At 41.1% G+C, this 27,156-nt stretch overlaps 2 protein-coding genes across 6 annotated transcripts in view; one reads left to right on the top strand and one right to left on the bottom strand.

Moving 5' to 3' along the window:
- DDB2 (damage specific DNA binding protein 2) overlaps positions 1 to 1,439 on the top strand; it is a 37,317-nt gene extending 35,878 nt beyond the window's left edge. For all 5 annotated transcript variants that reach the window (XM_053256406.1, XM_053256379.1, XM_053256416.1 and 2 more), the window contains exon 11: positions 602 to 1,439. In XM_053256406.1, the coding sequence (XP_053112381.1) occupies positions 602 to 858 (257 nt within the window). In that variant the 3' untranslated portion in view covers positions 859 to 1,439. The remainder of the gene's footprint in view (positions 1 to 601) is intronic.
- A 606-nt stretch (positions 1,440 to 2,045) lies between these two features.
- ACP2 (acid phosphatase 2, lysosomal) lies at positions 2,046 to 15,748 on the bottom strand. The gene is given in 12 exon segments (XM_053245763.1): positions 2,046 to 4,879; positions 4,967 to 5,142; positions 6,115 to 6,221; positions 6,757 to 6,845; positions 6,935 to 7,039; positions 7,042 to 7,066; positions 9,398 to 9,487; positions 9,602 to 9,700; positions 10,080 to 10,166; positions 14,266 to 14,352; positions 14,896 to 14,991; positions 15,586 to 15,748. Coding segments are annotated over 12 exon segments (1,221 nt in total). The 5' UTR covers positions 15,709 to 15,748; the 3' UTR covers positions 2,046 to 4,742.
- Positions 15,749 to 27,156: the final 11,408 nt, after the last annotated feature.

The following is a 27,156-nucleotide window of genomic DNA, read 5'->3' as shown; positions in this document are numbered from 1 at the left end:
AATGATGGAAGTTTAAATGGTTTTTAAGTAGAAACAGCATTTTAACAGTACAAGTATAATGCTAGTTGTAACTGCTTGCTACATTGTGCCAAGGACTGGGAAAAATCAACAAGCTTTTGTTAGCTCCTGTAGTTGTTCCTACTTCATATCTTAGGACTAGGCTGCACAACTTCAGCCCTCCAACAGTTTGACTACAGCTCCCATCATCCATGACTATTGGTCGCAGTGGCTGTGGATGATAGGAGTTGTTGGACTGCAACAGCTGGATGGCTGTTCAGCTCTGTCTTAGGAGGTTCTGCTTGTAGGAAATTCGCAGCCTATACATTTAGATAGACATAGTTAAATAATTATGTTTATTTGGATATCACTGTATAAAGTACTGCTTTCTGTGTCCAGTGCTGGGCAAGGTGAATTGCTCACACACCATAATTATTGACTGCTACTTGGAATTCTGTTCCTGTAATAGGACTCTGGCACTGAAAGCAAATAGGTGCATTAAACCTTAATGGCTGGGCAGTAACTAGGTCTAGCAAACAATGTATCCTGTGTATGTACTGTATCCAAAGTGAAACTTTTACAATAGTGACTGTTTTCCTGGTAGGTTTTAATATTATGATCTGGAGCCGGGATGAGATGGTAACCAAGAAGCAAGAGTGTCTCATGCAAGCTATGACAGAGCAGGGAATCGGATGCAGGAGCTTAACTCGGCAAGGAGGGCAGAGGCGGAGGCAATCAAACACAGGAACAAGCAAACTCAAATCAAAACTACTCAGTCTGGAACTGGAGGATACTAAAACAAAGGGCCAAGAGCGCAAATTAAAGGAGAAAAGGAGGAGAGGAAAGGACGCAGAAGACTGATCAGGCAAGCATCTATAGTGTTGATTAAGCCAAGCCTGTACTCATACAGTGGGCAACACTGGCCTCAAGGAGCAAGCTCATTTCCCTAATCCAGCTTCTCTGGATCATGAATGATATGTTGCAAAAACAAGGCATCTTTCACCTAAGGGCAAGGAATGGGTTAAATCGGGCCCAAAAGGGCATTGTATCTGTACATACTTGCTGATTTTTAATTGTTTCGGACACAGTTCAGTGCAGTGAACTGGGGTATGCTGACTGTTCAGTTTGTATTTTCAGAATGATTTTCCCCTCCAGTGTATTGAGCAGCCCATTTTTCTCCTATGCTGCGACCTCAAACGAGTTCTTTCCCTGCAAAGAAGAACATGTAGATTCTTTCCCAACATTCCTTCCTCAAACAGATGTCTTGAGGCTACTGTTAACTTAGGCATTTGCTTGAAAGTTAGCTCAAAACTGCTTGGCTACGCTCTTAAAGAAGCTGGTTGCATCTAAGGAGGGTGGCTGTAAAGGTTTTATATTGCTGCTGCTATTGCAATTTTCTTATTGTTAAGCACCAAGATGTTGAATAAAGTGTGTCTGTCATACCAGAGGGTCTGATCTTCAGAACTGCACTACACTTTGAGAGACAACAGGAGGTAAACCTACCCAAAGAGCAAATAGCTAGTACTATAGGAGGGGCGTACATGAAGAGAATTGAAAGCTCTGTGCCAAATAGATGTGTGTTCTTCAACTAGATTGAATGACACATTTCAGTAACTTACATAAGTTTCAAGAGCCAGGCTTTTCAGACTTTAAATGCGTTTTTCCTCCTCAAGCTAGTAGAATTGAAGGAGGGAAAGGACCATGAATATCATGTGTTTAGACCTGATTCTTTTTTTCCTTAAGCCAACAGTTTTAAGATGTTCAGCTCGACACCAGCTATAAATGCTTGTGGCTATTCGATAAATGTGAACAGTAGATAGTCTGCCATGCAAGCTGCTCCTATAAATACATGTGAATTTACATATAGCAAAAATAAAACAGCAATAGCATAAAATGCATAAACAACCTCTGCTTTCAGCCTGGCTTATTCACTAGGGTTCCCATTAGCCTTTACTTTGCCACAAGAAGATGATTGATGCAATGGATTGTACATTCTCTCTTGTGGTCCAGCTAGGAAACCTGTGCAAAAGAAGGAGGAGCAACAACAGTCTGGTCCCATCTTGATTTTAATAAGGGTGTGTGTGTGTGAAGCCCCTAAGAAAATGATCCAAGTAAATTACAGAATCGTCATTGAGAGAGATGAAGCATAAACAACAAAAACCTGTTTTCTTCCATGTGTACCAAAGCAGACACCTTTTAAAGGCCATCCCCCACTGGTTAATTTGCCACCTAGTCCTACTGGTGTACTTGTAGTGTGTGATGAAACCTCACTGTGAAGTAAGTGTGTGTGTGTGTATGTGTATGTGTATGAATGCTGTAGCACCTTCCCATAGTCTGATTAGCTAGGGTAGGGGTTCCAAACCTGGCTTTGGGCCATTGTGGCTGGGGATGAAAGTAGTTGTTCAGTGATTCCTGGGGACCCCAAGTAGGGAACCATTGAGCCAGGGGAAGAAGAAAAAAGAGGGCTGTGTGTGTCAGCACCATTTTAAAATCTCCTCTTTGTCTACAAGATAAAAAGTCCTTGTTGAGCAGCTCCTGCCATTCCTTAGAATTTTTTGGCTTAAACAAATTCAGCTGCCAGGGTTGGGTCACTTGAGTTGACTTCTTTTGAGGAGGGAAAGGAGATACTACTTTCTGGGTTCAGCCCTGGTGCTGAAAATATATCCCTGGTGCACATGTAGCCCTGGCTAAGGATGTTTGCATCTTTTCAGCTCAGAGGCTGCTGTATTTCCTGCATGACAAAATAGTGGTTCAACAGAATATTTTGCTTCCTGAGGAGGAGGGAGGGAGTGACTTGGAGTAAAGAATATTGTCAGTAAGTTGAGGGCCATGGAAAAATGGAGCTGAAGGAAAACATCAACAGCTATGGGCCAAGAGAAGCTCTGTGGTGCTAATACCAGCCACAAAATATCCCTTGAACATAAGAGATATTTTGAAGACTGGACACAGAGATAGGCAGGGGGCTGTGTTTTATAGGTTATAGGCTACTTGCCCAACTTCCGAACTGCTGAGTTCACCTACAGAAGCTGGCTCTTAATGAAGATTAAGCATGTGGCATCAGAAACAAATATTTCTGCTATGGGCTCTTTACTGTGCAATAAGCCGCCTGTATTTATAAATATGAGGTACATACACCATGGATTCAGGATTGTCAGACAGATGCTACAGTTATGGTCACTGTCTCTTGAGTGACCAAGTTCAGGATGACAGCTGCTGGTGGACATAATAACAATGTCCACATAGGTTTTTCTCTTTAATAGTAAAAACTAAAACTTGCATGCGTTCCTTTAAAAAAATTTTTTTAAGAATATGTATATTCTTAACCTTTGCAGATTAAGAATATACCTATGGTACACAATAGTTTAAGAAAGATTCTGAAAGATCACTAGCCCGGTATCTACCGAAATATACCATATTTACCTGAATAGAAGATGACTCTGAATTTAAGATGACCCCCTTGAAAATAGAGCTTAGGAACATAGGAAGCTGCCTTATACCAAGTCCAGCATTTGGTCCATCTAGCTCAGATGGACTGTTGGTCCATCTACACAGACTGGCAGCAGCTTCTCCAAGGTTGCAGGCAGGAGTCTCTCTAAGCCCTATCTGGGAGAGGCCAGGGAGGGAACTTGGAAACATCTGCATGCAGATGCTCTTCCCAGAGCAACCTCATCACCTGAGGGGAAATATCTTAATGCTCCCACATGTCTCCCATTCAAATGCAACCAGGGTGGACCCTGCTTAGCAAAGGAGACAATCCATGCTTGCTACCACAAGACCAGCTCTCCTCCCTTACATTACAACCTGTATTTATCAAAAAGGAAGAGGACTCTGAATTCAAGATGACCCCCACATTTCTAACATCACATGAGTTTTGAAAAAAACTAGTACTGGATTTGATAAATACAGTACAGCTAAATTCAATAGTGAAACCTTCATCAAGTGTGAGATCACTGTCCCATAAGTGATCTCACTTAAACAAAAAGCTGTACTGTTTTTCTAAAAAGATGCTGAAGCTGAAAGTAATGAGGTATTAGAGAGAATAAAAACATAATGTGTTCCATTATTTCCCCATTTCTGTAGCCCGTGACAAATGGAAAGTGGGCTGAGTGTAGTTGAGAAACCTATTTCTTCCCTGTGTGTTCTAGAGTGGACGAGTGGGAGGGAACCTTTCGTCTAGTCCCTTCTCCCTATATAGGGTTCTAAAGGCTAAGAGAGCAAAGTACTCTACTTTGTTCTTCAAGGGAAACAGTGGTTTGATTCCTAGTTACTGACTTGGCTGGAAAAGTCAGTTATTGCTGGTCTAGCATCGGGCCCCTCTCCTCAGAGTTAGGAAAAGAGGTACAAGGAGCAACTACTGGTGTAAACAAAGCTTTCTGAGGAACAGAAGCAGCAGGCTCCAGTTGGAAGGTTTGTCCATTCAGAGTTCTGCACCAGTTCTGGAGACTGCAGGCAGCATATTGGGATCAACAGAAAGAAGTCTGTGTCTTTGATGGAACTGCTCGCATCTTGACAGATGGAACCTCAAATCACACTGGCTTTTCTATTGCAGTACTTAACTGCATTATGCAATTGGTAGGTTAGACTACATCTGATAGTCACAAAAGCTCCAACTTCCATCTGGGGCTTTTGGCTTGGAAGCAACTATCAGAACAAAAACAAGATACTTAGTCACTAAAAGAAACCCTTCTTGTATCCGAGGTCAGCACTTCTCCCTCTTGCTGCCTCAAGAGGGGCTGTAGCAATTGTCAAGGTTGTTCCTCTCCTTCATCAGAAACATGCCGGTAGCCAGGAGGCTTGGACTTGGTACGGAAGAGGACTGGCAGGAGCAGGACGGTAAGCAGAAAGAGGATAGATCCACAGACAGCCAAAACAATAGTAATTTCTGCAAGACAGAATTGAATAAGTGATTTGTCTGTAACCAACACATGTGTTCTTCTCTGGGTTGTCTATCACTGTAGCTTCCACTCACCTGTATCTTTCATAATGCTTGATATCTGGCATTCCTTTTCCCAGTCTTGTGAAATAACAGGCTCTGTGAGTTGCAGAAATTTCAGCAGAGGGCACCGCTGTTCACAGTGAGGCAGCTATAGTGGGTAAGGCTCTTTCCCGCTCTCATTCCGAAAGGACATCTCCACAGAAAAATTACTAGGAGCAGAACAGAAGCATGAGAGGAATTTGAGCTATTTACCCCTGGTGGTGCAGTGGTAAAACTGCCGCCCTGTAACCAGAAGGTTACAAGTTTGATCCTGACCAGGGCCTCAAGGTTGACTCAGCCTTCCATCCTTCCTAGGTCGGTAAAATGAGTACCCAGAATGTTGGGGGCAATATGCTAAATCATTGTAAACCACTTAGAGAGCTCCGGCTATAGAGCGGTATATAAATGTAAGTGCTATTGCTATTGCTATTGCTAATAATGTATATAGTGACTTCCATCATGTTCATGCAAATTAAGTCATGAACCATCATATAACCGTTTCCACCCTTGTAATAGTTAACAGATGCTGGATCATGCTTCCTTGTTTGGAAGGGATAGACAAACACTTGCTGGTAGTCTGAAAGTTGATTGTTTGATTAAGTGCCGCCAAGTCGGTGCAACTCTTAGCGACCACATAGATTCTCTCCAGGATGATCTATCTTCGACTTGGCCTTTAAGGTCTCTCAGTGGTGCATTCATTGCTGTCTTAATGAATCCATCCACTTTAAATGTCCATCCACTTTAAATGCATAAGTCTGAAAGTTACTTACCCATTTAAGGGTAAAAGTGTGGATACATAGTCATGTTTATCAAATGAGCAGAGGTCAACTCAAGGCTGTTAACATGGATAAACACCTCCTCCTTGTCAAGTTTCTCATGGCCACAAGATTATCAAAATACTATGGATTGTAACTATCTCACCTTTACATTAGAAGTAACTGGAACTGGTAGAAAGAGGGGTCTATCCAATATGTATGCCAATAACTACTTTAGAACAGATAGCTCAAATGTGAACCCCTTGTGTTTATCTCATTTGCCTCCTGAATATGTGGATAAAAGCTAAGGTATAGCATGCTCAAAGGCTAATTGCCTTCAAGTTAATGCTTATGAAGACAGATTGATAATCTCAGTGAATCTCTCACCCGTCATCCTCTTGGTACAGCTCAAAGATTTGACATGAGGCATAGGGTGGTTGCTTCCCATTGTAAACATCCAGAGCCATCTGCAGTGCCACAAGAGTGGTATCATGCTGAGAAAGACAGAGAAAATATGAATTCCCACACTCTTGCTTGTTTAATAGGCATTCTAATGTCACACTTCAGCAGGAAGAAACTTCACAAGAGGCTCCTGAGATGCTGGTGGGGAAAAACAAAGATTGGGTTCCAGAGCTTGATGGAGTACCATTTTACCAATGAAAACAGAAATAAGCTGTGGGGAGCACCTGGGGTTGTTTAAAAAGGGGGGGTAAATGAATGAGTACACTACTACACTCACAGTATTTAAAAACACTGTGTTTTAGAAACTGTACACTATTGTGTGTTGTTTAAGAGTACATTGGTTACCTGCATGTAACAACTGCCAGTGAAGAAATAGTGCATGTATACAGTCAATATCTGACTTACAAAACCAACTATTATGGAATAGTACTACTTCCTTCATTCAAAGGAGAAAGAGAAGCTATGCCTGTTAATACGGTTTGAGGGCTGTGCTATATTTGGGGAAATGCGCAAAGATAATAGAAAGGACAGCAAGAAGAGGAGCAGCGTTCCCACATGCAAACTTACTGCTGAATACATAAGCATTTTAAAGCGCTGGGGTACAGAAGTGTTTGTAGCATGTATAAGGTGTGTTCTTATTTGAGACAAAAGGACCCCTGCAAAAAAAGAACAAATTATTAGACCCTTGTTCTTGACAGATCAGTGGATTCTCTCTCCCCACTGCTTTCCTTGCTCCTTCACTTACCACCCTGCAGACGAGCTTTGTCTACCCGTTTGTGAAGCCCAAAAATAAATTCATAGCCAAAATCTTTCAACTCCTTTAGCCGAGTCATCACAGCAGGAGTGGCCGCTTTGGAAGTGGCAGTTTGTGTGTGTTCTGGAATATAAAACAGAAAAGATCAGTGAGATAGTCTAGGTGAAGGATAATACACACATTGGAAAGCATGAGCTAGGATCTCTACTCTAGAATGTCCTGAGTTTGCCATGTTGCCTACTGTGAATCTTTGCCCAGTAAGCATTAGCTCCTAAGCCAGAACCACAAATGCTTTTGCAAAGAGAATAGCTATGCTGTTAAAACAGAAACCCAAAGGTTATACTCTGAATTCATGAAAAAAGGGAATAATTTTATGTTAAATATTTGGAGTTCTTCCCTTTTTGGGGAAAATAAATTGTACTAGTGAGTAAATCTGTTAAGAGCATCTAGCAACCTTCATTCCAAGTTCTCTAAACTCAAAGTTTACCATAATATGGAAATTAATCCAGTTATCCCAAGATGTGAAATGGTTTTTGCATGGAATTCTAGAGTTCCAGGTCTGATAGCCTCTTCTGATCAATATGTTGGCAGTCTGATTGCACCTGAAGTCATACCAATGATGAAAATAGTAATGTTGGGACTTGCACCTGCCTCCCAGTGTGGTATGGAAAAATCTTGATACATTTGTGGCTGACTCTTAAGGAGATGTAGGGAACAGAAATTATAAAGTCAAAAGGAAATCTTTACTTGTCTTTCAATTTTCAAGGCAGGTTTTCCATTAGATAGCACTACAATCAAGACCATTTCAGTAGTTCTCAGGAGATGATTAATATGTTCTTACTAATTTAACTGTTCTTTAGAACTAACAAGTTTCGATTGGCTGCTTTGAAGTAGCAGTTTAGCTCTGCTAAACTAAGTTTTACTTAGCAAGATTTTTTTCTTTGGGTCAGCTGATAGAAAGTAAAGAGGGAAGTTTGATGAACAGCACCCATAGCTTATATAACTTCCCTGTCCTACACAGCGTCGGGATGAAACCCTTTCTCTTCCCTTCCCCCATCCCCATGTTATTACTTGGGCATTGTTGCGGATTCCATTGTTGCAGACCCTCACAGAAAGTTCCTAGAGATGAAGAGTTACAAACTCTTCATGATCGATATGTTTAGGCATAACATTTACACCCTAGTGGACATAACTGTGAAAAACCAGAGTTCTGATCATCATGATGATAGTGCCAGCCATACAAAAAACTTATTAAAATAAAAGCTTTAGAGGGGAGAATGATCGTGATTGGCTTTCAAAGAAACCTTACGGCAGGTTTAGATGGTGATGAAGAGTGAGCTAAAATTCCTTCTAGAATGGTTCAAATGAACAATCCATGGTTCATTATCAAGAATGGCTGGTGATCTTTTGTGTCTTCTTGCAGAGGCCCAATTCAGATAACATCAGCAAGATCTAACAGGAAAAGCCCTGGCATGATCAGAGGTGTAAACCACCAGAGCTGAGGGGTTGTAGTAATTCCTTGCTTTAAAGACAGCAGGGGTCTCTGTAATGGGCAAGAAGAGCACAAACGGTAGGTTCTCAGGACCTGCACGATGAACGGGAATCAGAATGCAGAGCAGTGCATGCTTCCATGGAGCATGTCATGAGAAACTGGAAACTACAAGGAATCTCCAATTCACTGCTGTATAACTAAGATGCAGCTAACATAAGCAACCAAGATTTGCTCTCCAATCCATTTGATTAACAGTGCGGGGGTTGTGAGAACCCATTCAGACTATTGATCAGTAGTTTCTGCCTTTTCTTACAGTTTAAATGTTATAAGTACTTTCCTAGTATGATAGAAGAGATTTGACTGAAAGGAATGTTTTTATACTGCAATGACCCCTGATGGGAGGTTGCGGAGCATTTCTGTGTACTCTGATGAAAGACATGCACTGCATGCAAGATCCTCTCATTGAGGACCAGGCTACAAGCTACGGTCTACAAAAGGGCAGGTTTTGCCCTTATTGCAACAGTGCTCCCAAGTGCATGACTTAATCCCACATGAGTGGAAACCATTTTCTTGTATGGAAGAAAGTGTGTTCTTAGGGGGATGCTACTGTGGTAGAAGCCATCCCTGTTCCTTGCCACCTCTCACTATTAAAAAGCAAGTCTACTCCTCTCTACATAGCCCATGGTTCCTGATAAGGCTAGAGAATGGCAGAATGTTGAGAACTGGATTTTTATCTGGACTTTCCAACATATGCTACAATGAATAAAATAGCAGAGCTTTCTACCAATACCAGAAAGTGATTTAGCTCAGTTAAACTTTGGAATGCTCTTCAGTGACTCCTAGTATTTAGCAAAGGCAGGACTATTTTAGAGTAAGAACGCAGGCGGCTTCTGACAGCACTCACATAAGAATTTTAAGCCACTTTGGGGAGCAAATGCCTACCGGGTACAGATGAACAGCACCTCACAGAAGAGTGTGTCCTATATGCTCCAGACAGACTCAAGGGAAATTTCCTGGATACCTGTCATGTTTGCCACCATCTTCAGGAATTGCTGCAGGGGCAAAGGACTGAGTCAGTTCTTCCATCTCTTCATAACCCCAAAGATGGTATAAAGAGAACACCATTCTAGATGCCAACATAGATACCCTTGCAAAATGCAGCTTACCGTATTCTGGATGGTTTTATTTATATACTCTGCTGTCTGCCGGGTCTCATTCTGCAATTGTTCATAACAGGGACAATGGGATAATGGAAACTTCAGGAGCTGGACAGAGGCAAAAGAGATCAGCTGCCTGAGGGGATCATTAGTACACAAAGCCCTTCTTATCCACAAAACTATGTGGTATACACAGTTTGCCCTAAGCTAACTCATAGATAATCTTAAATAAGGATGTCTTCTCCAGACATATGAAACAGGATCCATAAATTACATATGGTCCCCCAAAAGAGGAATTTTGGGGTCCAGGGTGATGTAAAATAGGCAGAGTTAAGGGTGAATGAAAAGAAATAATTTCAAACAAGCAGCATTATCAAACTCAAGAGCCAATCTGCCAGCATTTCTTTTGGAAGTGACTAACCCGCTCTACAGAATCAGGTACTGTATGGACAGGGATGGGTTGCCAAGAAACATTGGGATTAAACACCTGCTGCCCTTCTCGGGGATACAGTGCTGCCAGATTGGCCTCAGCACTCATCAGGGTCCGATCAAAATCTGTGCTGCGGATGAAGATCTGCCAAGGTAGAAAGCAAACCACAAGGAGTACGTTTTGCTAGAGTTGCTAATGTTCACAGCTTTGGTCAGATATAGGAATAGCAGGTTTCTGCCCTGCTGATTTGGTTTACACACACACACACACACACACACACACACACACACACACACACACACATCAAAGCAACAGTGATGGACTAAACTGGTGTCAACAAGAATGTGAGGAAAGAGTTATTTGGTATATATCAAGGGGGAGGTATTCTAGTTTCCTAGATATTCTAGTTTCTAGATATTCTATTCCTAGATATTCTAGTTTCCTAGATATTCTTCATATCTAGGAAACTATAAAAAGCAAGGAAATAGAATAGGGACTTGAGAAGGGAGCTGAAAATAGAAACAGCAGGTTAGGTAGAAAACAAGATATACATGTGGTTAGATAACCTAAAGAAATTGCACTGTGACTACACAAAGACAGCACACACTAACCATAGCTGTAACAAGTATCTGTCATTCTCTCCAAAGGTAAAAGCAAACAGTAGTCGCCCACACTGAGTTTTGGGTTGAGCGCTGTTGCAGTAAGCCCGAAAAAGGCAAAAAGTTGTCGATTCCCTAAAGACATTCCAGACTCATTTACAGGAACAGCTCATATAATTATTTGATGGCTACACAGACTGGAAGGTGGTGAACAGTGGAGGTGGGAGCCTTACTGATAACTAAGGGAACTGGCGCAGACTGAAGCACCCTGCACATGTGGAGAGAACAGATAAGTGTTTGAAGCAGTCAGGCACTTAAGTAAGGGCCCTATGGATGTACTCCAAAGCATCAGTCTTTACAAACAGTTTGCTTTATGATTTTTGATGGGCAAGTCATTAACAAAGAACTCTTTCATAGCACAAAATCTGTCAAGACAAATTAAGAAAGCAGCTAATCTGAGAACAGGATCTTCCAGATGAAGTTTTCACTTATGCAAATAAACAAAATGAGTCAGAATCAGAGACAGTATTTCCACAAGTCAGTGCCGGGGACTTAGGAAAGCAGGGGAAATGTGCAATGTGGCAGCAATCACACCTTGGGGCAATTACCATTTCCTTCAACATACCTTAATTTAATCCCATTCTCATCTTAATATAGCCTTTGATTTCAACAGGAAGAAGATATTGTCCTCTAAAAACATCTAAGAACCTTTATCCACAAACAGTGGTGTGATAAGTTAATTGCAGTTAATTTGATGAAATTATCAATGACAGCTGTTAGTTTCCATGGTAGTAGATATTATATACTATCAATGACAGCTGTTAGTATATCATATCTTTTTCATTAGCCTTCAATAAAGAAAGTAATGGGGATATTTTTGTTTAAATAAAAATAGGGAGGCATAACCTCCCTAAATTCCTGGAGGCAGCAATGGGCTGGATGAGTGATAACAAACTGAGACTGAATCCAATAAGACGGAGGTACTTATTGTGCAGGGTTGGAACTCAGGAGACTATTTTGATCTGCCAGTTCTGGATAGGGTTACACTTCCCTACAAAAAACGGGTACGCAGTCTGGGAATGCTTTTGGATCCAAAGCAATCCCTGGTGTCCCAAGTTGAGGTGGTGGCCAGAGATGCTTTCTATCAGCTTTGGCTGATATGCCAGTGGTGTAAGTTTCTTGAAATAAATGACCTCAGAACAGTGGTACATATGTTGGTAACTCCAGACTTAACTGCTGCAATGCGCTATGTGTGGGGCTGCCTTTGTATGTTCACCACAGAAACTGACATTGGTACAGAATGGGGGCAGCCAGGTTGGTCTCTAGGTCATCTCGGAGAGACCATATTACTCCTATACTAAAAGAGCTACTGTGGCTGACAATAAGTTTCCGGGCAAAATACAAGGTGCTGGTTATAACCTATAAAGCCCTAAACAGCTTAAAGGTAAAGTGTGCTGTCAAGTTGGTTGTCTTTGGTAGAATACAAGAGGATCATAGGAAGCTGCCATATACCAAGCCAGACCATTGGTCTATCTAGCTCCGTCTTGTCTTCACAGACTGGCAGCGGCCTCTCCAAGGTTGCAGGCAGGAATCTCTCTCAGCCCTATCTTAGAGAAGCCAGGGAGGGAACTTGCAACCTAGATACTCTTCCCAGAGCAGCTCCATCCCCTGAGGGGAATATCTTACAGTGCTCACACTTCTAGTCTCCCTTTCGTACGCAACCAGGGTGGATCCTGCTTAGCTTAAGGGGACAAGTCATGCCTGCTACTACAAGACCAGCTCTCTTCTTGTACTTTATTATTATTGTTAGGCTCTTTGATATTAAATTTATAAGGCACAATATTTTATTAATTACATTTTTATTCTGTCTTTCCCCCAAAGAAATCAGAATGAGATGCATGTTCCCTCCCATTTTATCCTCACAACAGCACTGTGAGGTAGATCAGACAGAGAGAGGAACTGGCCCAAGGTCACCCAATTAGTTTTATAATGGCTGAGTGGGGATCTGAACCTGGGGCACCCAAGTCCTAGCCTAACACTCAGCCCTATACCAAGCTTATACTCAATAAAGCCAATAAACAAACAGCCAATCTACATGCTGTGGGGGAGCCAGCCATCTCCAAATTTTCCCTGCCCCCTTCCTCAGCAGCAGCAGCTGCTTTACTGCCAGATTCAATCAGTAAGGCAGCAACAACTTTAAAGCAGGACAGAGAATATAAACTTGCCAACTGAAAACTTCTCCTTTTTCCTTAGTAATATGAAGAAGTTACATGCAGCATTTCCAGATTGACAGGATGTTGCTCAAGCAGACATATCTGTGCTAGACTCCCACTCTGAATTGAGCTTGGACTGGGCCAGCAAACAACAAAATACAAATATGGCAAATATTTATATATCGCTTTTCAACAAAAGTTCCAAAAGTGGTTTACATAGATATAAATACATTTTTTAAATTAGCAATAAGCTGCTGTTGGGTTGAAGCTCAACCATTGAGCTTGGGATGATTTGCATTCCAGTTCTAGTATTCAGGTTGCTGTTTCCTGGCCACTTGTAGCGAAAGACTGCTGCTCCCTCACCCCATTTCTACCATGAATTAACCAGGTCTTGTCTATGGTTCTAAAAGGCATCCTTGGGTCTTGAAGCCTCAGTCAATCCTAATTCCCTGCAGACTTTACCGAAAGGCATGCTTGTCTGACAGTGGAAATGTGAGTCTTCTCATGTGAAGCAGCCCTTGGTCCAGAAATTGGCAAAGGATAAAACCCAGTATTGTTGTTAATACAGTTAGGTTGGGCTGTAATGGGAAGCTGTACTTTTAACTAAGAAGGCTTCAGAAGAGCTTTGCTTGTCATTTAATTTGCAGTGGTTGCTGGAATTAAACAAACAAACAAACAAACAAACAAACAAAACCAAGAAGAGGCTGTTGGTTAAGATTAATGCATTTATTGGCAAAGGGTGGCTATGCTTCCAAAAAGGGGGGAGAAAAGTGGTTGGGGCATTGCTCATGTTTTTATTTAAGTGAATACAAATTTAGTCTATTGACTAGCACTGAGATGAGCCAAAGGCAAACCTCCAGAAAACTAACAATCCAGTCAGACTGGGTTTTGTTCATGTGTTAAGGCAACCCTGTCATAAATCTCTGCTACATAGGTGAGGTGAAATACACTGTCTGAGAAGGACAATTACTGTTATTTTTTGCTGAATTCAGTTTGTTGAGTGTGACTTCCTTTATCTGGTTTCATCACAGAGAAGAAACAGTGGAAAATTACAGGCCAAGCCACCCAAGGGCTCATGATTTTTCTTGTCAAGAGAAGATTAGAAAAGCATGCACAAACTTGAATGCCCTTTAAAAAAAAATATTCCCAGGCACTGGCTTCAGAAAAGGGGAAAGTTATCTGTAGATCTTTTTTAATTGTCCCCTGATCTGCTTCTCTCCTGCTTCTTTTTCTGTTTGTCATGATCTCCTGTTACGAAACAATGGTCACTCAGACCCAAATACCATCATGTTCTTCCATTGACCCTTGTGACTTTATTCATTAAATGCGGTGGGTGGGTGGGAAAATTTGATTTGAAAACAGATCTGAAAGGGAAAGTGAAGAGAACACTGTGCTGATACCATTAGTCACTGGGGATGATGCACTACTAACCTCCTGCCTATTGTAGGAAGCATTGAGGAACCCATCATAACGCCTTTGAAGAGCTTGGCCCAGGTCCCAATGTTGCTGCATCCCTTCCTACACGTATCAAAGGCAACAAATACACAATGATACAAGTTTTACTGCAGTCCTGTAAAACGTCACACTATTGAAAACAAGTACAGTTACGGCTTGTTGGTTCTGGAAATTTTAAGAACAATCCTTCCTGAAATGGATGAAGCAGTCTTCTGCCCCAGTGCCTTATTCACCTGCAATCCCCCCCCCCCGGATTTTTAAGCTACATATTTATTTATTTATCTATCTATCATATTACTATACCGCCTGATATAGGTATCTCTAGGGGGTGATTTTTAAAAAAAAATCTTGCTTAAGATAACTTAAAACAGAGGGGTCAATTTGAACAAAACCTGCTTCTGCAGTTTGCTGCTTCCTGGATACTGAAAAGGAAGGCTGTATCAAAAAAAGCAAAAACAATACAAAACCTCAAACTGGTATTTATTTATTTTAAAAAATACCCTCCCCCAATACAATTTTTTCCTCAAGGGCAACAGTTCTGAATGATTCCATTCAAAAAGATGCATCCTTTGAGTTCCAACAGATTGTTCTTCCTGGGATACCCACCTGAGAAAGCTGTCCAAACCCCTGTGGCCAGGCACTTTCCTGATAGGGATCTCGAGGGTATGCCTTCACTGGGGACCGATCTCCATGGCGATATAACTGCAAGTCAGAAGAACAGACTGCCATCAGTGGATGGATCATGGATGATCAATGGGGACGTTACTTTACTCCATTTAAACTTGGGCGAGCAGGGGTTGCTGTCGAGATCTGGCAGCAGTTCTCACAGCACAGTAAAGGACTGAAATACCCTGATAAAAACAGCAACTCTGATCGTCTACTACTTGGGTCGTCTCTGGCTGCTGTCACACCAACACTCGGGATTTGTATTAATTAGGGGGGAAAACAAACATTGCAATTTGGGATTTATTTATTTATTTCAATACAAAAGCTGCAGGGATCTCAGCTTTGCTTTTAAACCACTTGCTCGCCGGTACCTGTAGAGAACAGCCAGCCACTGCAAGCTCAGACGCCCCTAGGCAAATGCAAAGGTCAAGCTACTTTCTGCCAAACCAGAATTTCCTTGATGGTTTTTAAATTGCTCGTGATTTTTGAGGCCTAATTGGAATTCTTCTTCTTTACCTTTGGAATAGGTAGGAGGATTATGTCACACGACGCCCCGAACCAAATAGTGGTCCCTTCCTACACCCTCCCCCTCCGCACTCCAATTTTCTTCTCGAAATTGTTTTCTCTCACCAAGGTAACAAAACGGAGGCTCCGGCCCTGGGCGAGTGGCAGGGCTAGCCCGAGGGTGAGACTCAGCAGCAGTGGAAATCGGACGATTGCACAGCAGCTCCGGCGCTTGCTTCTGCCCTCCATGGCTTGCCCGAATCTATCGATGTTCCCTGTTCGACATCCATACCTCGGCAATAGAGAGCATGCTCAATTCACGTGAGCATGCCCAGTTTCAGCAACTGAAGCTGCAAGAGCTGATCGTGCCCTTAGTTCTAGACTAGAGAAATGTCCAGTTTTGAAATGGTGGGGTTTTGGAGGTCTGATTAGAATAAGTACACACTTTGTTGAGCTGTTGTCAATTCACTGCCCTGCAGTGCCCGCAGGCTGCCATGGACTGCTATGCCATTAAAGAAAATAAGGTGGATTTTCTCGCAACTGTCCATAAGATGGGCAGGGAGGGGCTGACCACAAAAGGGAAGGGAAGGACAGGACCATGGAGGGGGATCAAGTAGACCAGGCTAAAAGAAATTTAAAAAGTGTGTTATACAGAGTGTGACTGATCAAAAAGGGTTGTGAAAACTATTTCGCGGGAAACAGTTGAGCAACGTTGCGCTCAGTGTCTGCTACTGCGGTCGGAGTCCTTGTCCTGCCTTCGCTTGCTCTAGCATGTTTCTATTCTGTGTTTTAAAGCACACTTATATCCCATTCTTTCTCCACGAGCAGCAGTTCTTTGCGGATGATTTTCAGCTATGCCATGGAGACTGGAACCAGGAAGTGAAATGAAGTGTTATTGCGGGGATCGAAGTGGATAAAAGCTGAACGCGAACAAGAGGGGAAGAAGAGCCAGGATTACTAGCAAGTTTATAGTAAGGAGGGTGAGCATGTGTGTGGCCCTGCCACTTAGCAGATACAAGTTCCTCCTAGTGCAGGGATTCTTAACCTGGGGGTCCAGGTGGTCCATGGAAAACCTTTGTGGCACTGAATGTAATTGGCTTCCTAGTGAGCCGGGATAAAGTTACTGAAAATAATTATCCCGAGTACTTATTTCCTCTCTCTAATGTTTATTTGGGAGCCTAATGAAAATATACCATACAGGATGTCCATATTACTGCCTGAGTTAAGAAAACCATCTCCATGACAACAAGGCTCTCAACTCTGTGTGATGCAGTTGGTAAGGCTAGTATAATCTTGTTTGTTGATAACTACAGGTTGGTAACATTTCAGGATACTATAGGGTGTGTGAGTGAGAGCGTCTGTGTGTGTTTCACAAATTAGACTTCAGTGTAACTGCTTGAAACGTTGTGCATTAATTATTAATTGGCTTGCTGTGGAATAAAATTAACCGAGTCTGTGCGTTCAGCACCCCAGCTGTGGTGTGACATTTCATTCTCTCAGGTAGAAGATTCCTAGCTGGAGTCAAATTAAATATACACGTATGGACCTCAATAGGATGTTGCAGTATATCCTTGGTGTGCAAGTGTTACTTGAGCCTGTGACTGGGAATGGTGAAAACATAAAAGGTAGCAACAAAGACAGGAGTTCTGGCTGTAACTGGCTTACTTCATATGCAGTTTTTATCCCCAGAGAGAAACTTTGGTGTAAGCTATTGAGATCATCAGTAGACCACAGTTTACTTCTTTTGATATTCAAATTATACAAAAACTCTCGTGTAAGCACTCCGGGACACCTCACCAAGGAAATACCAACAATCAGGGGACTCAGACAGGGATGTATTTTGGCTCCACTGCTATTTAACTTTTATATTAACTCTCTTATCTCCCATTTAGATAATCTAGACCATCATCCACCAAAATTAGCAGACAGACATCTTGCTGTACTTTTATATGCAGATGATGCAAACTCCAATATGTCTAACAAGGGCTTTGCGCTCACTTGCTACCTATTGCAAAGAACAACTTTTAGAAATAAATTATAACAAAACTAAGATCCTGGTGTTTGCGAAGAGACCAAAGATTCGGAACTGGTCACTAAATGGGCACAGATTAGAACAAGTTAAATCTTTCAAATACCTTGGTGTAATATTCCAGTCTTCAGGGAGAAGGGGTGCACACAGACAATATGTAAGGCAGAATGCACACAAGAGTACACAAGCAATTCAATCTTTCCATTGCTCCAGGGGTGCCCAATTTATCCCCTCCGCAATAAAGCTCTTTTTTGCCAAAGTACCAACACAGCTCCAACATGGAACTCAACTTGGCATGTACTCTGACTTCTCTAAGGTAGAAGCCATGCAATCTAAGTTCCTGAGGAACATTTTTCAGGTACCCCAGTGTGTGCCTAGTATTGTCTTTCGTCTGGAAACAGGACTGCTTAAAGTAGAAGCCAGAGCCTGGATTAATATCTTTGAATTCTGGTTGAAGCTGATTTTTCACCCTGCAGGCCTAGCTCCTTGTGTTAAAGAATAGCTATTACTCCAGATGGAAAAGAAAGCTGGATGATGGGCTGCATAATTATGGTTTCTCCCTTTTTGCATTAATAACTCTGGGGTATGAAAATTCCAGGCTCAAACTCAGACAAAGAATATACGATATGGAGCATCAAATTGATCAGGGCTCAATTCCTGTTGGTGTCCACTTGGGCAACCAAGTTCTGCGTTTCAACCCTGCCAGATACCTAAAACAGATAATCGTGCCAAAATACCGCAGAGCTCTGACATAGGCACAATGCAATGCCTTGCAATCAGCAGTCCTGGAAAAGAGATATTTTTTTAAAAAAACCCTACAAAGAACATACTTGTCTCTGCAAATTGGGAGATGTCTAAACAACGGTTCATGTGCTCCTTTATTGTCAATTTTACCAAGATATACGGCGTAAACATCTAAGCCCTTTTATTAATTGCCATCCAGGTTGTACAGATTCTTTTTATCTTGATTATCTTTTAAATGACCAGAATGACCTGAGATCCTATAATGTGGCTAAGTTCTGCTTGATAGCCAGTAAAATTCGCCAGGAGTTCATTAAGAATCATTGTTAGCTGATCTATATGCTTAAGTATGTTCTTAACCACTGTATTATAAAGCTTTTTGTTGTTGTTTAAATAGATTTCATTGGTTTTCAAAATACAAAGATACAAAAGTAAGGAAAAAGAAAATAAGAATAGAATAAAATCAAAATAATAGGATGCATCTCCAAACTTACAATATCCACGAATAAGAGCAGTTTTACAAACTTGTTTTGCAAACATATTATCCACGAATAAGTACAATCTTATCATCAGAGTTATCTGATTCAACCAAACGTCCTAAGTAAAGTCCAAAGGAAAAGATATGATAACGGAAAAGTGGCAACCCTGTCAATTATGAGCATCAAATTTAATCTGAATCTCACTGGCTTATATATCATTTGGGTATTCAGCATATTATCTACCACAAAGTATTGAATGGCTGCTTCAAGGCAAACTGGCGGGGTTGGGGGAGATAATGGAAAGCCGCTGAGTAAAGTAATCTGTAATTAAATACAGTTTTTCTCTAGTCAATTTAATTTAGGAATAAGAAAACGACTACCAAAAATGTATCAAAAACTTTGTTTAAAAGCCAATCAAATTAGTTGGAATCTAATTTTTAAAAAAACAACTCATTAAGATCCAAAGTAAACATAAAAAAGTTCAAAAACAAGGAAATTCCAGAGTCGTACAGGTTGGCAACTAATAAGTATTTAAAAAAACCTAATAGCATAATAGACTAAAAAGAGCAATAAAGTAATCATTTTTCTCCAATTAATTGATTTTTAAAAATCATTTTATATCCCACTCTTCCTCCAAGGAGCCCAGAATGGTTTACTACATACTTGAGTTTCTCCTCACAACAACCCTGTGAATTAGGTCAGGCTGAGAGAGAAGTGATTGGCCTAGAGTCACCCAGCTAGTATCATGGCTGAATGGGGATTTGAACTTGGGTCTCCCCAGTCCTAGTCCAGCACTCTAACCACTACACCACACTGGCTCACTTAATTAAAAAATAATAAAAAGAAAGGAACTACTAAGAATATGTTAAAAATTTTGTATGTAGACCACTCCAATTAGTTTTAAACCATTGAAAAACCATTGAGAGACTCAATGAAATCTAAAATGAAAGTAAAAAATGCCAGCGCAGAAAGGTAACAAAAGTGTTCAAGTTAATAAGTATTGGAAACTTACTTCCTAATAAAAAAGAAAGAAAGCTGATATACTAAAGCAATGTAATAATCTATTATAGACTAAAAGAGCAATCTGAACAACATAAGGCTTTATTGCAGGACAGTTGCATTGATAAACAAACGTGTGGAGATCTGTGTGCTACTTTATCAGATCTTGGAAATGACTATATGATGGGACTTAAGGTGAAGATTACATATCCAATCTTTGATACAGCTGAATGTTCCACAAATTCAATCAAGTACAGATGGGCTTTACTTTTTTGGCATTATCCTTTCTCTGAAGTTAAAAAGATGTGGATACATATGTTTTTAGATTCAAAATAAGTCTTAACTGCATGATCTTTTCTTTCTTCAGTTTTTATTGGATTACTAATTGGACTGGCTTATTGACAAAGTTTTTGATACTTTTTTGTTTGATACTGTTTTGGTTTCTTCTTGCCCCTGCACTTTTTTATTTTTGTTTTATTTTTTCTGCATTACCAATTGGCTTGGTTTATTGATGAAGTTTTTGATAAAAGGCCCTCCTTTTATACTGTATTATAAATCTGTAGGTTATGTAGGTTTTTGGTTGGACTTCTGTTTGTAAACTGTGTTGGTCTGTGATCCTAATAAAGGAATTGATCAAATTGATTGATATGCAAATTTTATTTTTTTCCGTTTGTTGGGCTTTTTGTGTGGGAGGGGGCACTGGTGCTCAGTCCCAGCTCTTTTTCAACCCCTTCCCACTCTGAAACACAAAGCTTTGAAATGGCTGGTGAGAAAACGAGAGTTTTACATACCTTTTCCCTTCAGAAGCAGAAGGGTTTCTGACTGACTTGAGGGAACATTCTTCAAGCTGGAAAATTAGTTCCACTCACCTGTTTGCCTGTAATTGCACTCTGAACTCATGAGCATTCTGTCTCATTGACTAACCTGGGGACATTTTTTTGTCCCCTTAGGTTTTTCTTCTGATCTTTGGAAAACCAATGTATCAGCAGGTCACCCCAAGTCTGCTCGTACCTGCCACTCAGGCACCCCAGTTCTCTGTCTGTGAGGATCATAATCCTCCCAGCTCTTTTCAAAATAGTATATAGATAAATGGGATGGGGCTCTGTAATACAGATTTACCTTTTTTTTTTTTGTTAACATGTCCTAAACACACCATTATTACTAAAGCAAAATGGGTTCTCTCTGCTCTGATCTATTCCACAGACAACTCTATGGAACAAATTGATCCCACAGCAGTAGGAGGTAGACTGAGCTTTTAAATAGCTCTGAGCTCAAGCTACTCTTCTTGGACACTCCTCCTCTTCTCTCTCTGATCTTGTCTAGCCTGTTGCAGGCACTAACATGCAAATATGAGGGAGTGTGATGATGTGTGGGTGGGGCTGGTTTCTGAGGGAGCTTGGATTCCAAGGGTGCTATTTTGGGGGACCCAAGCTCTGAGGGTGCTGTTTTGTGGGGCTCCAATTCTGGAACTCTCTCAGACTTTGATCCAGTGTCAGGGCCTGGATCCAGAGCTGATCCTGCCTCCAAATGAGAAATCACTAGACATGGTGGGGGCATGACAGTCCCCACCTAATATTTTGGAAGAGTATTGTTTTGCAATATAATTTTACACTAACACAGTCTTGCTCAAATTCCTTTTTCTCTCTTCTTGGGTATGATGAGTAAAGTGAAGGTGGGCCATGTTAATTTTAAAAAGTCTAATTTGTGATTAAGCGTCTGATGAGCATTGTTTAATTCATCTTTGCTAATGTACACAAGAACATAAAAACAGCCCTGCTGGATCAGGCCCAAGGCTCATCTAGTCCAGCATCCTGTTTCACACAGTGGCCCATGCCCACCAGATGCCTCTGAGGAAGCCCACAAGCAGGAGATGAGGGCATGCCTTCTCTCCTGCTGTTGCTCCCCTGCAACTGGTATTTAGAGGCATCCTGTCTCCCAGGCTGGAGGTAGTTTGTAGCCACCAGACTATTAGCCATTGATAGACATGTCCTCCATGAATTTGTCTAAGCCCCTTTTAAAGCCATCCAAGCTAATGGCCATTACCACATCCTGTGGCAGAGAATTCTATAGATAGATTATGCACTGTGTGAAAAAATACTTTCTTTTGTCGGTCCTAAATTTCTCGACCTAACCAAAGCAATAACAAACAATCCCAAAAAGCTGAATGTCATTTTTCAAAAGTCTGCAGATCTCTCATGGGCTAGTAACTGATGTCTGGAAGAGTCTGTCTTGGTTGAGAAAGATGGCTGGACAGGAGGACTGCTGGTATCTTCCAGTCCATAAGTCTATATTTTAAGAGTTCTTGAGAAATATAATTTAGAGAGAGCAATTAGGAACGTTCCTCCCCAACCTCCATCCAGTGTTGCAGCTGATACTCCCTTGTCCATAAGATTACCCATATTTCTGGTCAAGTTACAAATTCTACAGTCTGAATGTTGTTATAAACAATTAAAATAGGACTATGTATACTATGTGTGCATGCCAAATGTATAAAGCCCTTTGCTTTTTTTTTAAAAAAAGGTGATTTTTGTTCATAGCTGGATTACATTGCTATATTTAATTAAAAAATAAAATAAAAGTGAGGTATTTAAAAAGCAGGCAAAACACAATATCTTAAAACACTCCTTTTTGCAGTTTAATCTTGACAAGAGCAGGTGAAGTTTAGTTCAGAATCTGTCCTCCTACCACAGCACCACCTACAGGAGGATCTCTGAAATAGCATCCATGAGGTGTTGGTTTTTTTATATTCTGCTTTTCAACATAAACCTTCCAAAGCCATTTACATAGAAAAAGAAGTAAGATGGTTCCCTGTCCCAAGAGGACTCACAATCTAAAGGAACACAAGGCTTGCACCAGCAACAGCCACTGGATCGATGCTGTGGTGGGGTTAGATAGGGACAGTTCTTAGGCTTATGATGGTATAATTCCATAGGTATAAATGAGAAATACAGTTGGACTCAGTGGGATTTATTTCAGATTAAATATATATAGGATCAGGCTTCACATTTAATAGCACAATCAAACTTTCAGGCAATGTTGTGCTTTGTTGACTAGTTGTATTCAGTGTTCTACTTTGCTAGAATGGGGAGCATAAAGAGAATTTATGTAGTTTGGCACATGCTTCATTTTTCTGAACTGACGGATATCTGAACTGAATTTTCTGAACTGACGGAACTCTGCTGGTTCTTCTGGATCTCTCAGCGGCGTTCGATACCATCGACCATGGTATCCTTCTGCATTGCCTGGGGGAGTTGGGGATAGGGGGCACTGCTTTGCAGTGGTTCCGTTCCTATCTCTCGGGTAGATTCCAGATGGTGGAGCTTGGTGACAGTTGCTCCTCAAAACGGGAGCTGTTATATGGAGTCCCTCAGGGCTCCATTCTGTCACCAATGCTTTTTAACATCTACATGAAACCGCTGGGTGAGGTCATCAGGAGGTTTGGTGCTGGGTGTTATCAGCATGCTGATGACACCCAAATCTACTTCTCCTTTTCATCCCCAGGAAATGGCACTCATTCTCTAAATGCCTGCCTACAGGCAGTAATGGGCTGGGTGAGGGAGAACAAATTGAAGCTGAATCCAAGCAAGACGGAGGTGCTCCTTGTAGGGGCTCAGAATCTGAGGGGTGAGTTAGATCTTCCTGTGCTGGATGGGGTTACACTCCCCCAAAAGGAGCAGGTACGCAGCTTGGGAGTACTCCTGGACCCAGGCCTCACCCTGGTATCTCAGGTGGAGGCCATGGCCAGGAGTGCTTTCTATCAGCTCCTGCTGATTCGACAGCTGTGCCCATTCCTTGAAGAGGATGACCTCAAAACAGTGGTGCATCAGCTGGTAACCTCCCGCCTTGACTATTGCAATGCGCTCTACGTGGGGCTGCCTTTGTACGTAGTCCGGAAACTTCAGTTAGTTCAGAATGCGGCAGCCAGATTGGTCTCTGGGGCAACCCGGAGAGACCATATGATGCCTGTTTTGAAACAGTTACACTGGCTGCCGATATGTTTCTGGGCAAAATACAAAGTGCTGGTTATTACCTTTAAAGCCCTGAACAGCTTGGGTCCGAGATATCTTAGAGAGCGCCTTCTTTTACATGATCCCCACCGCACGTTAAGGTCATCTGTGGAGGTCCATCTCCAGTTGTCACCGGTTCGTTTGGTGACGACTCAGAGGCGGGCCTTCTCTGTTGCTGCTCCTGGACTGTGGAATGCACTCCCAGCAGAAATTCGTAATCTTGATTCTTTGCTGACCTTCAAGAGAGCCCTTAAAACCCATCTGTTTGGCCTGGCCTTTCAGGGTTTTTAATCAGTTTTTAATTGTTTTAATGTTAACCTGGTTTTCAGGGTTTTAATTGTTTTATAGTTTAATTGTTTTTAAAGTTGTTTTAAATTGGTATTTATATTTGTATTTCTGTTTTAATTGTTTTTAATGTTTTCTGTTTTAATTGTAAACCGCCCTGAGCCATTTCGGAAGGGCGGTATAAAAATCAAATCAATCAATCAATCAATAATAAATAAATATCTAAAATACACGTTTAGACAAGGGATGCATATATTATTATTATTGTTGTTGTTGTTTACACAGTCAGACAGGTGTTATTGACTGGTTTGTTTTATCCAGACATCAAGTCCTTCCCAAGGACCTGCGATGGCTGAATTTTATTGTCAATGTTGTTGCTGTTATTACTATAGATATCGTCACAGAATATAGGCTGTTCCCAGTAAAGTTGCTTTTTGTAATTGGCTGATGGTGATTTTTGTGGCCCCAATGGTGTTGAGGTGCTCTTCAAGGTGTTTTGGAACTGCACCTAGGGTGCCAATTACTACTGGGATTATTTTGATCTTCTTCTGCCACAGCCTTTCAATTTCAGTTTGTAGATCTTTGGTTTTTGTCCCTTCTATTTCTTTTTCTTCTATTCTGCTATCCCCTGGCATTGCTATGTCGATGATATTAACTTTTATTTCTTTCTTCTTGACTACAGTTATATCTGGTGTACTGTGTGGCAGATGTTTGTCTGTTTGTAGTCGGAAGTCCCATAATATTTTTGCATCTTCATTTTCTACAACTTTTTCAATTTTATGGTCCCACCAATTTTTCGCTACAGGTAGCTTGTATTTTTTGCAAATGTTCCAGTGTATCATGCCTGCTACCTTGTCATGCCTTTGTCTGTAGTCAGTCTGTGCAATCTTTTTACAACAGCTGATTAGGTGGTCCACTGTTTCATCTGCTTCTTTACAAAGGCGGCACTTGCTGTTTGTGGTGGATTTTTTTGACTTTTGCTCTTATTGCATTTGTTCTTAGTGTTTCTTTCTTCAAGTTGCCATTCTTAAGCCATTGCCAGGTCTTGGTGATGTTTGATTTTCCAGTTATATTGTGCAAATATTGACAATGCAGTGGCTTATTTTTCCATTTTTCTGCTCGGTTCTTGACTTGTTCTTTCTTGTAGGCCTGCTTTGTTTCATTGGTGTTGAATAATTTTGCGTTCTTGACCATTTGAAGTGCATCTTCTTCACTGTCTGTGATATATTCTTCAAGGCCTCTTTTCTCCTCCTCTACTGTTTGATGGACTTGCAGCATTCCTCTTCCACCTGAGCTGCGAGGGAGGTATAGCCTATCTACATCACTGCGGGGGTGCAGAGCATGATTGATGGTCATGATTTTCCTGGTCTTACGATCTAGCGTCTCTAGCTCTGCCTGGGTCCAGTCTATTATTCCTGCAGTGTATCTGATAACAAGTATAGCCCAGATGTTTATGGCTTGTATGGTGTTCCCGCCATTGTGTTTGAACTTTAGGATTTTTCTAACTCTCCTGATGAATACATTCAATTTTTCAATTTCAATTTTTCTTTTAACTTCAGTGTGTGCGATGTTGCTTTAGTTCTTGTTCCTTTTCTGTTAAACGGCATTCGGATTTTTGAGATGAACGCAAAGGGGAGGTTGCCTGGTTTTGATTTTGAAACAGTTCAGCAACAGTGGCATCCTCTATTTCTGACACCTACTCCGCCTGCGCCTGAGCAACTTCTTCAGTTGGTAATCCTTCTTCCATATCTTGAGCCTGTGTTGCTCTTTGCAGTTCTTCCAGCTCAATTCCTGTGAATACTTTATTTCTTATTATGAATCTTCTCTGGTCTGCTAGCCTTTGTTCTGCTATTTCTGTATCTGGATGCTTCTCTTTCCAAATTTGGTACATTCTTTTAAAATAACCTCTTCTAGTTGGACTAGACTTGTAATAGCAAATCTTTATTCTCTTGTTGGCGTTTTTCGTATATTTTTTCCATTTAAGCGGCATTTCTTCCAGTAACCCTGCAGTCTCCAGCCCTGGTTGCTCAGCTGAAGATCCTGAGTCCTGTAGCCCACTTGCCACCAGATGTCCAGGGACTCCAGCACCTGGCGTGGTCCTTGTTGACCCGGGCAATGACCGATCTGGTATAGATTTATTAAAGTTATGTCTCACCATATTGTTAATGGGAGAGGCACTCTTCGTCTGGCTCCTCTGATGAGACCTGTATGGTTGGACTTCTGGCATAGCTCTCACCTTCCTCAGAGCATCCAAGCCCCACAACCACACCAAGGTAGTGCCTTACTGGGGGATTATTTTATTATTATTATTATTAATAATAATAATTCAATTTCTATACCACCCAAAAATGGCTCAGGGTGGTTTAAACAGAGAAATAATAAATAAATAAGATGGCTCCCTGTCCCCAAAAGGCTCACAATCTAAAAAGAACATGATAGACACCAGCAACAGCCACTGGAGGTACTGTTCTGGGGGTGGATAATTGCACTCAAAAGTATCAGATCTGTTATATGGGCGTTCTGAAGGTGTAACAGCATTTCCTGGAATAATAAAAGCAAGGCCAGTGCTGGCAGAAGACTGAAGAGCCTCCTCCTCCTATGCTTGGACAGCAGGTATTGACACACCTGTAATAAGCAGATTGCAGAGTGTGGATGGACATGTCACTATACTATACTATACTATAATTACTATAAACTACATCTATTACTATAATAGAGTAACGTTGTTAAATAATTTGGAAGTGTCACATCATAAGAGAAGATTTGAGGTTCCTTATGGTGAGGATTTATTTCATATCTTCAAACGTTTTCTCCAACATGGCTTTGCAGTTACTATGAAGATTTCCTTGATATTCATGGGAGATAATATGAACTCAAAATGGACCCTTAACAAAGTAGTTTGAAACAGTTTTTAGCAGATTGCTGTCGTTTCAATATCTTTTATGGACTACAAACTTTTCCTTTTTGATTAGTTGTTGTTTAGCATATCTTATGTTTTGTTAGCATTTTCACCTCACATGATATAGTATTATTACTTTTTCTATATGACTTTATAATCTATAATATAGTTTAAATCTATATATTTGTTATGTAATTATTGTATTTTTGGATCTGTTGGGTTGTGATTTGAATTCTTGGTTTCAGATCCTTTTACGCT

The sequence above is a fragment of the Hemicordylus capensis genome, chromosome 1 (assembly GCF_027244095.1).
Source record: "Hemicordylus capensis ecotype Gifberg chromosome 1, rHemCap1.1.pri, whole genome shotgun sequence".
Lineage (NCBI taxonomy): Eukaryota > Metazoa > Chordata > Lepidosauria > Squamata > Cordylidae > Hemicordylus > Hemicordylus capensis.
Note: the sequence above shows the minus strand (reverse complement) of the source record. Positions and strands in the feature narration are given on the sequence as shown.